This window comes from Panicum virgatum, chromosome 5N (genome assembly GCF_016808335.1).
Source record: "Panicum virgatum strain AP13 chromosome 5N, P.virgatum_v5, whole genome shotgun sequence".
NCBI lineage: Eukaryota > Viridiplantae > Streptophyta > Magnoliopsida > Poales > Poaceae > Panicum > Panicum virgatum.
In genome coordinates this window covers 291,077-301,489 of record NC_053149.1, presented here as the reverse complement: position 1 = coordinate 301,489, position 10,413 = coordinate 291,077, and the positions used below count along the sequence as shown (strand labels likewise).

General features: G+C 44.0%; 1 protein-coding gene across 2 annotated transcripts; it reads left to right on the top strand.

Annotated features, from left to right (window-relative positions):
- The first annotated feature begins 7,018 nt into the window (after positions 1 to 7,018).
- On the top strand, positions 7,019 to 9,766 carry LOC120671842. 2 transcript variants are annotated; one of them, XM_039952098.1, is made up of 3 exons: positions 7,019 to 7,480; positions 9,097 to 9,169; positions 9,308 to 9,766. In XM_039952098.1, the coding sequence occupies exons 1-3, from the start codon at positions 7,140 to 7,142 to the stop codon at positions 9,365 to 9,367; spliced, it is 474 nt and encodes a 157-aa protein (XP_039808032.1). In that variant the 5' UTR covers positions 7,019 to 7,139; the 3' UTR covers positions 9,368 to 9,766. The 2 variants fall into 2 exon arrangements, with proteins under 2 accessions (XP_039808032.1, XP_039808031.1); XM_039952097.1 differs by having other exon boundaries at positions 7,019 to 7,484.
- The last annotated feature ends 647 nt before the right edge of the window (positions 9,767 to 10,413 follow it).

Sequence of the window (10,413 nt, the reverse complement as noted above, 5' to 3'; positions counted from 1 at the left end):
TCATTTTTGGCGCACACTATGGAACAAATTGGGGACAAAGTTGTTGTTTTCTACAACATGTCATCCCCAAACTGATGGACAAACAGAGGTCGTAAATAGAACATTGTCTACAATGCTGCGAGCAATATCGAAGAAAAATTTGAAGATGTGGGAAGAGTGTTTGCCGCATGTGGAGTTTGCATATAATCGGGCGGAACACTCCACCACCAAGGTAAGTCCTTTTCAGATAGTGTATGGTTTTAACCCTTGTGCTCCCATTGATCTTTTACCTCTACCTACTACTGAGCATGTACATAGTGATGCTAAGGAGCGTGCTGATTTTGTTTTGAAATTGCATGCTTCAACTAAAGAGAACATTGAAAAGATGACTGAGAAATATAGAATTGCTGGTAGTCAAGGTAGAAAGGAAGTTAAACTTGAACCGTGATTTAGTATGGTTGCATTTGAGAAAAGAAAGATTTCCAGATTTGAGAAAGTATAAATTGATGCCACGTGCTGCTGGACCATATAAAATTTTGAAAATGATTAATGATAATGCATATAAGCTTGAGTTGCCTCCCGAGTTTGGGATTAGTCCCACCTTTAACATTTCAGATTTGAAGCCATATTTGGGAGAAGAAGATGAGCTTGAGTCGAGGACGACTCCAATTCAAGAGGGGGAGGATGATGAGGACAGCACTCCTACGGATACAAACAAAACTCCTCAAGATGATATACAAGGTCCTATTACTCGCGCACGCGCTCGACAATTGAACTTACAGGTGAGCTCGTTCCTAAGTAATGTTTATTGTGAATCTGAGTATAGATGGCTACCTAAAGACTTAATTGTACTTAGGAACAAAGGAGAGGACCAGCAAGGGCGTGGAGAAGGCCTTGGAGACATGGAGGACCAGCAAGGACGTCCGGAACAAGATGGAGGCCCAAACCGATTCGACTTCGTTTCAGTTTCGGACTCCAGAAACAGCCCATACTAAAACGGACGCCCAGGTCGCATACGGAGTCGGATTTGGTCACACTTGATATGGATAGAAATATAATTTCAATATGCTTCCAATGGCACTGGTTTCAGGCCCAAATTCATCCGGAGTCGACGGGAATAGTCCAAGGAAGTTGACATCCAGAATCTGTCCCGGTGCTGCGTCACTGTTTTTGAGCCGATGGTCCGTGTATCGTGTTGGAGCCCAATAGGGGCGCGTCCAGGGGGTCTTGCATGACCTAAACCCTTATTAGCAGCCGCCGCTGCCATCGTGAGACTTTGGGTTTTGCTTAGATTCATTCTGTCAAGAACAGTTGTCACCGTTCATCAGTTTGTGAAACCCCAACTCGTGAGATTAATCATTCATCTGCAGAGTCACTTCATTTGAGCTGTGTTCTTTCAAGTTCTTGCTTGTGTTTTTCATTGCGCTTGCAGGGATTAGCCTTCATGGCGAGGTCAACCGGGTTGTGACACGGTTGATAACCAAAGGAGGTGTGGTGCTAAGATTGCTGGATTCGGGTCTTAGGATCTGAAGCCGGATCGGTGTGTTGTTACGAAAATGGCCTCTCATGCCATATTTCAATATAATGTTTTGGTGATTGATATAGACAACACAACACTTGGACTAATATGATTGTTAAGATGACCATTCTCAGGCTTTTAGGTTCAAGTGATGACAAAGAGAAGATAGGCGTAGCTAGGCCCGAACGGCCGCACCTATGGTGGTTCCGCACCTCTTCGGTCCAAAGGACAAGAATCGAAGAGACTGTGAAGAAAACCAAGTCAAAGAAATCAAGACAGAGATACTTTAGTATCACTGGTTGAACCGACGCTGAGAAAATCACATACGTCGGTGCATTGACTTGGAGCACACCAGGAAGTTTAGTATCACCAGTTGAACCGACGTTAGGGATGTTGAATACGTCGGTGCAATGGACCCCGAAGCTGAGGCAAGGTCTATACACTAGATGAATCGACGATAGGGTCTTGGTGAACGTCGGTGCAGTTGTCCAGAGAGTTTGTTTTTTAGAGTTCACAGGACAACTATACTCATCGGTTAAACCGACGCAGCATTGGTTGATTGCCCGTACACACAACGGCTAGTTTTTGAGGCGGGCAGTTTAGTATCACCGGTTGAACCGACGATGGCTATTGGAGGTGCGTCGGATTAACCGGCGTTAAGTATTTTTCTGGCAGCTTTTCTCCAACGGCTATATTTGCTTGTGCTGCCTATATATACCCCCAAGGCCGGGTCATTTGTGTGTGCTGGAGTTGCTGAAAGCTTACTACACTTGAAGAACACCTCCAACCACCATAGAGCTTCATTGTACATCATATAGGCTTAAGCACACTTGTGAGAGTGCTTAGTGCTTGATTAGGCTTAGTTCTTGAGAGAACTAGCTTGAGTGAAAGTCTTGCTGCGGCAAGTATCTTGTGTACTCATCGTGTGACCATCCGAATTGGTGTGGAGCGGCAATGACACTTTGTGCGGGGAAGGAGACCCCTCTTGGTGAGAAGCTCCGATAGTGAAGACGGTGCCGTGGGTGACGCTTCGAGAGAGACGGTGGCGGTGGCCTTGTCTTGGTGACTTGGGTCACTTAGCCTTTGCTTGCTGGGAGCCTTGGTGGCGAACGCAAGACAGTGATCAAGCGGAGAGACTCGGCATCACACTTGTTCGTGTTGGACAAGTGGCCGTGGACGTAGGGAGGGACTTGGTGTCCTAACCGAACCACGTTAAATCGTGTGTCTTGGTGTCTTCACGGGAGTTTGCATATTCTCTCACTTACCTCTTTACTTATTGTATTACGTTTTCGCATTTACTCTATCTTGCGTGCCTTTACTTTCCTAGTTAGTTTGATTAGGATTGGCTATAGGTTGCAAGTCTTTTAGGGGTAAGTAGAGAGTAGCATAGATAAACCTTAGTCATAACTAGCATGTGTAGGACGTGTTAGGTTTATCTCATGCAAATAGATTGAGCCCTAGGATAGAAAGCGATTAGCGACCCTATTCACCCCCTCCCCCTCTAGGGTCGGACACCCCGGTGATCCTTACATGTGTCTCGCTCCGCCTACAACGAGAGTTATCCAGAACCTGACGGAAGATCGGGAACCCACGTCCCCATTATATCTGCCAAGTACCCCGGTAACAAAACTCAAGTCAGGGCGTATGCACACTTGTGCATACTATAAGCTTCCGACAACTAAAGCATAAGGCACTGCCTTCATTTGTTCGAGCTCGTACTTGTTCTTCGGACACTGATGTTTCCCGAAACTATCGCCCTTGACTATTGGAGCAGGTGTGGGTTTACTCTTATGCATACCATATTTTTTTAATATCTTTTCTAGGTATGATTTCTGTGATAATGCCAACACCCCATTTCTTTTGTCTCGATGAATCACAATTCCTAATACGAATGAAGCTTCACCGAGATATTTCATATCAAACTTCAAGGACAAGAATTTCTTTGTTTCTTGTAGTAGATTGACATCACTGCTAGCTAGCGGAATGTCATCCACATACAGGATGAGGAAAATAAATTTCCCGTTCTTGAACTTTGCATAAATGCAATTGTCCTCTTCGATTTTTTTAAATCCAAACTTTCTTATTGTTTCATCAAATTTCAAATACCACTGCCTTGAGGCCTGCTTCAAGCCATAAATCGACTTCTTCAGACGGCACCCTAAGTTTTCTTTGCCTTCCACGACAAAACCTTTCGGCTGTGCCATGTAGACATTTTCATATAAATCCCCATTCAGGAATGCCGTCTTCACATCCATCTGATGTAATTCTAGATTATAATGTGCCACTAAGGCCATTATTATTCTGAAGGAATCTTTACATAAGACCGGAGAAAAGTCACATTGTAATCTATCCCTTCTCTTTGCGTAAAGCCTTTCGCCACAAGTCACGCTTTAAATCTTTCTATGTTCCCTTTGGAGTCACATTTAGTATTGTAGACCCGTTTGCAGCCTACTGTTTTAGCTCCTTTAGGAATTTCTTATAAGTCCCAAACTTTAATGGCACTCATAGATTTCATTTCATCTTCTATGGCTACAGTTCACTTGGATGAATTCACGCTTCTCCTGGCTTTTTCAAAAGAGGTGGGATCATCCTCCATTTGAATTTCTTCACTATTATAGACTTCATAGTCATCAGAAATAGCTGGTTTTCTAATTCTTTGTGGCCTACTCGGGGCCACTACGACTGGTATTTCTTGCACAGGAGGCTGCTGTTGCTCCCCCTCGTCCATGGCAACGGGTTCTAATTGGTCCTGAGGAATAGGCTCCTCATTTCCATTTGTTGCCACGTCAGGAGAACTAACAACAGGCGTCAGCACTGTAGTTTCCTGCTCTATCGGTGCCGCAACCACATGCAACGAGAAATAAGGCTCTTGACTCATCGGAGTGGGAATGAATACCCGCTTCTCTTCAAGATCAATTTTTCTGGCTACCATGCTCCCCCTGATCATCTGATCTTCTAAGAAGGCAGCGTGTCTTGTTTCTATAAACTTCGTGTGTCTGTCGGGACAGTAGAAGCAATAGCCCTTAGACTTTTCTGGATAGCCAATAAAATGGCTAGTGACTATCTTGGGATCTAATTTCCCAATGTTTGGATTAAATACCTTAGCCTTAGCTGGACAGCCCCACACACGAAAGTGATTAAGCGAGGGTTCTCTTCCTGTCCATAATTCATACGGTGTTTTTGGCACCGACTTACTTGCCACACGATTAAGAATGTAGATAGCGGTTTTTAACGCCTCCATCCACAAGGTAATCGGTAGCGTGGAGTAGCTCATCATGCTTCTTACCATATCCATCAGGGTATGGTTTTACTTTCTGGTACTCCGTTCTGCTGAGGCTCGCCCGGTGTAGAATACTGGGCAAGTATGCCATTTTCCATAAGGAACCTTGCAAAGGGTCCTGGAACTTGGCCATAGGGGGTGTGCCGACCGTAGTACTCCCCTCCACGATCGGATCTTACTATCTTGATCTTCAAATCATGTTGATTTTCTACTTCTGCTTTAAATATCTCGAATTTATCCAATGCTTCCGATCGTTCTTTATTTTCTTAGCGAATTTTTTAATGCAATCAATACATTATTTCTAATTCTAAAAATTCTAATGGCGGAAGAATTGATGCTTTCACTAAGCACTCTATTCTCCCCCTCGAAATATGGCCTAAACGAAAGTGCCATAATTTCGACGAGATTGCATTAATTCGTTTGCGTTTCTTTGTAACATTCTCAAATGAGTATGCATTCTTATTCTCAGACAGTGATAGCAAATGTAACTTGTCTTGTTGAGAGGCAAGACCAACACATTCTTTATTAAAATCTATTTCACACTTGCCATCACCCAAAACGACAATCAATAGAGTCATCATCTTATTGTGACACACTTATCGTATTCCTTCTGATTTGTTCTAGATGGGAAAAGTTTCTTATTGTTCTGATAGTTCTTATTTTTCTGCTAAACATGGAAGACAAGCTCACCTCCATTGACGGTTTTGGGTCTATCCTCTTTTTGACTGCACATGGTAAACAGTTTCTTAACGTTCATATTTTCTGACTGAGTGTTCTAATTGACATGAAAAGTCGAAAAGTCTTTGGGAATAGATTTGAACACCAGCTGAACAACAAAAGTATCTAGAAGAGGCATGTTCATTGTCTTAACCTTGTTTGCCATGTGGCTTATTTCTAGAATCAGTTATCTTATTCCACCGCCAGCATATTTCATGGTAATATGCTGCTCAGTCAAAGTGGCAGCATAAGCGTGGATGATTCAGTGAACTGAGTCTTCACAATTGCTAGATACTCAGTAGCGGTGGCTCATTCTGGAATTGCCAATCTGAAATGGAACCTCTAATGATCATCAGGCACTTGTTGTTTGAAAAATTCCAACATGCCTGCTGAATTTTCCATTTGGTCCAAGCAATGTCATGGGCTTTCTATCAAATAGCCCATGCATCGTCTACTTGTTTCTGAGCTCTTACGAGATATTCTGGTTCTTCTGGAGCTGGCATTATGATGACTAAATCTATATTAGTGATCGCCAGAGCAATTTGTAACTTCTGAAAACCATTTTCCATAAATTCTGGCCAATTAATTCTGGAATGGCATTCACATATGACATAGCATTGGATCACAAAATTCGAAAACATGAGTACAAATTCAAGATAACAATAATGGCATATTCAAATTTAACTTTGGTCAAAATTCAAACATACAATATTCTGTGCATCAAGTCTAAATCACCTTTGGGCAGAGATAGAAAAAAATACATAAAATTTCTGGACAAGATTATAATATTGTAACATCAATTTTGGTCAGAAATTATAATATCATAATTCACAAAATTCTGTGTTCAAGTCAAAATTCTATATTCAAAATTCAAATTCACAGTATTCTGTGCATTAAGTCTAAATCACCTTTGGGCAGAGATAGAGAAAATGCATAAAATTTCTGGGAAAAATTATAATATTGCAATATCAACTTTGGTCAGAAATTATAATATCATAATTTATAAAATTTCTGAAGAAAAAAAATGAAATTCTATATGCCTCTATATTAATTATCCCGTTGATTCAAATTAACATAGAGAAATCAATAATAATGATTCTTCGCAGCGGAAATACGTAAAATTCTAAATATTCATGACATATTTCTATAATTTTTTGCTCTTTAAATAATACACGTTGGTGCATATATTTTCAGAGTTTGAATTCTAATCAAATTCATCTAAATACATATTCAAAAAGTGCTTCTGAATAAAAGGAAAAAGGGAAATTCTCAATTTTCTTCGGAACCCAAAACTGAAATCGGCCCGCGGCCCAGTCGGCGCACAGCGCCCTTCCGCGCGCCCAGGCCGCAACCTGGGCCTGGGCCGCGCATTCGGCCTGGCCGCGGCTCCCACCTGGGCCGATTTGGGCCCGTTCGCCCGGCCGGCCACTGCAGACCGTCGGATCGAATCCGACGGCTGCCGGCGATTGCAGCAGATCAAAACCGCGCACGGCCGGTCCTCCCGAACCCTAGCGCCAGTTTCTTCTCCCCCCTTTTTCTCGGTCGAGCCGGCGGTGGCGGCTCTGGCGGCTGTCGCCGGCGCGCGTGCGGTCGCGCCGCCGTCGGGCCGGTGACCCGGCATCGCTTGGCCGCGGGCATGACCCGATGCGCTTCTTCTTTCTTCTTCTATTTCTTGACCGACGGCGGTCTGATTGGCTCGCCGGAGTTGGCTCCGCGCCGCCACAGGCCCCCTCGCCGGCTGCGCGCACACCTGTGGGGCGCGCTGCTGTTGAGTGGCCCTTGTGGCGGTGCACCGTGCGCGCGCACAGGGGTCGAGGAGCTGCGGCTCGCGACGTCGAGGGGCGGCTCAGACTTCTTCGCCCGCACGCGCGCGTCGGCGTCCCGGCGGCGCGGCAGTTTGGCTTCTTCACGCGCGTGCGCGGCGGCGCCCCGTCGGCACGGCGAGCTACCCGCGCGGCGTCGAGCGACGGCCGGCGGTGGACAAGGCAAGTTAGTCCCACCACTCCTTTCTTGGTTCTTGTGCTAGGGTTAGGGTTCTTAGTTCTTGATCTGAAATTTCTTAATTCAAAAAGTCATCTCCTCTAGTCTCTTGCTGATCTCGACCCCAAAACCCGATCTACACTCTAGATCGGCCAACTGATACCATTGTTAGATTCTGTTCTTCTCTGTTTCTGTACAAGATCATCTTCTAGATGTAAAACCGGGTATGGGGTACAACTTCTTGATAGGATTACAAAAGGGTTCATCCCTAAACTACTACAAGAGAGAGACAAGGGACAGAGGGAGAGAGAGAGAGAGAGAGAGAGAGAGAGAGAGAGAGAGAGAGAGAGAGAGAGAGTAGGTGACGCAGACCATCGGAGGGAAGTCGCGGGTCGGGGAGGAACTCGGAGTTGGCGAGGACGGGGACGTTAGCGGCGATGGGGAGCAACGTGGTGGCGCTTCCCGTCGGCCTCGCGCTTACCCTAGATCGGTAGGGGTGTGGGAGAGGGTTGCGGCGGCAGTGAACCTCGTGTCTAGTGCCCCGGACCCTCTCCTGTTCTATATAGCGCGGGCGACGGGGGCCCACCAGCCATATGGGCTGGACACCCCCGATTAGTGTGCGATCAAGAGGCACGGCCCGATCTTTGGATCGGCCCTGGAGATCAACTCCAACATATTTATGCTGGAAAGAGCAATTATCTTCCACAGGCAGTAGAGGTCATGTCTCAGAAATGTTTGAACTGAAACTCTCAGAGCTTTGTCACATTAAGCTCAATGGTTGTCTAATCGTTGAGATTGGTTGTTGCTGCTGGTTACATGCATTTGCTTCAGCCGTCGTGAGACACTGAATCATGAATGTATCTACTGAGCTATAGCCAGTAATTCCTTACAGTACCACTTACTTTCTTGACTGTAGTCTCAATTGCTGTGTTTACATAGTAAAAAGGTTAACCAATACAGATTTTGCTGGATTCACTAAACATGACTGAGGTTTGTACCTGATTTAGGATTGAAGGATATCTGAGTGTTCTAGTCTAGATACGCAAATAATAAACCTCTACATGTGTGGGTGGCATTTGCATGTAGCAGGTCTTTTGTTCTTGCTCAAACAGTTCACATTAGTCTGTTAGCTCAGTATCATGGATAACATGGCGGTGATCAGTTTTGACACTTTTCAAACTTTTAAGGTGTCAGGCCTTTTGAGAGAACATTAACTATGTCATAGCTCATGACAGTGATTTTATGTAAAGCCTCATTTTCATGCATTGTTTTCAAATTCTTATGAGAGTTTTCACATACACGTGGTTACTTCTATGATATATCAAATTAGATCACAATTAATTGCAATGTGCCAATATAGGTACTTAGCATTGGTATTTTGTTATGATTATGCAATGTTGAATGCGCACCTATGGTATTACCCTATGTTCTATGCTATAATAAAATATTCTGCGCATATAAAAATGGAGACTAGAGCATAAAAGTTGAGGTAACTTTCTTTTTTAGTACTACAGGTCTTGACTTCTTCATGGAATCAAATTTTCCATCTATTATAGGAAATTTCAATTCTGAAAATGCCCTGTTAATACTATGTCAAGAACTGAGCACATGTGTCTTGCAGTTCCAATCCTGTTGCACCAACTGGAAGACGCATAAAACTCTGTTGGACTGAAGAAGCAGCAGCTTTTTTGAGGGTAATGGTTCTTTGGATGTAAATTTTATTGTTGAAACACCATCTTTGGCGCTGGCTGTTGCCAGGCCAGGTTTGTAGTATGTAATTGTAATGTCTTGCTTGGCTGTGTGTATTTATACTTTTCACTGTCATGATTCAGGAAGCGATGGCAAAATTCACTCCACAGAATGATCGCAAATTCTGTGGATTCAGATACTAGAATATGGCAGTGATGTGTTTCACAGGACGCGCCTGCCATCTGATTTGAGGGTTAAGTGGAGGAACATGAAGAAGTGGGCAGGCTACTGATGCTGACAATCTTCCATATATGCAGCCGTTGTGTCATACTAAATTACTAACCATACCTTCATCTCTTTGAGTCTTCAAATCTGATGTTGTCCACATGGAACACTGATGAGGTACTAGAACATAGCAACATAGCGGAACACTGATGTGGTAGAAGTACATAGTGAATGTGCTGACTCCTCACTGCAAGTAGGAATGCAGGGGTTCTTCTAACTAGGATGTTGATGCTTGCAAGGCGTCGTAAGCCTTTACTGCATAATGCCATTATTAGTGAATGATCCAAGACTGGCAGGTAAGTAATTATTCCTGTATCTTTTGGCCGTGGTATCGCAACTAATGTCACAACCTATAATGACTTGTAGTTTAAGTTGATACTGCAGCAGGTGAGGATACGTAAACATGGGTAGAAAACTTTAAGGACATGTTTGGATGTAGTCGGATTAGCAACAGTCCACACGTATTGAGGTGGTTTAAAGTGTAACTTGAACTAAATTTTATTTCAGTCTACCCAACAAATATGGATCGAGGTGAATCCAATAACATCCAAAGAAGACCTAAGGACATGTTCGGTTGTGAACCAACATGGCCTAGAGTCAATCCTGTTCAGTTAGTCTGCCAAACACCATATACTGAGTCTATTCGACTATACCGCCGGAAGGAATCAAACCACTACTCTTGAGTCGTGGAACGAATCCCTGTAGAGGCGAGCGTGACAATCATGACACTAGGTCCTCACAATGGCATCGACACGAGAGGAGTATTTCACTAGCCCCTACTCACGATGGCTGGTCTCGTTGCACATGTACCCTCGCTTAATCCTCCCGTGGATTGGTCCCACTTGGAGAATTAATCCTTGCAACCAAACATGGCTTAAATTAGTTTCCATCTTTGCCAAAGTGATTCTAAACCGATTACCATTGGATTGTAACTCATTCTTTCCCCTGCCTGTTATTATTAGGT

Bases quoted from the DNA above. Each gene is read 5' to 3' on its own strand.
- LOC120671842 (XM_039952097.1), top strand. From the start codon at position 7,132: ATGACCCGATGCGCTTCTTCTTTCTTCTTCTATTTCTTGACCGACGGC. The intron at 7,485-9,096 runs GTTAGTCCCACC...TGTGTCTTGCAG, and splicing joins GCCGGCGGTGGACAAGGCAA to TTCCAATCCTGTTGCACCAA. The intron at 9,170-9,307 runs GTAATGGTTCTT...GTCATGATTCAG, and splicing joins AAGCAGCAGCTTTTTTGAGG to GAAGCGATGGCAAAATTCAC.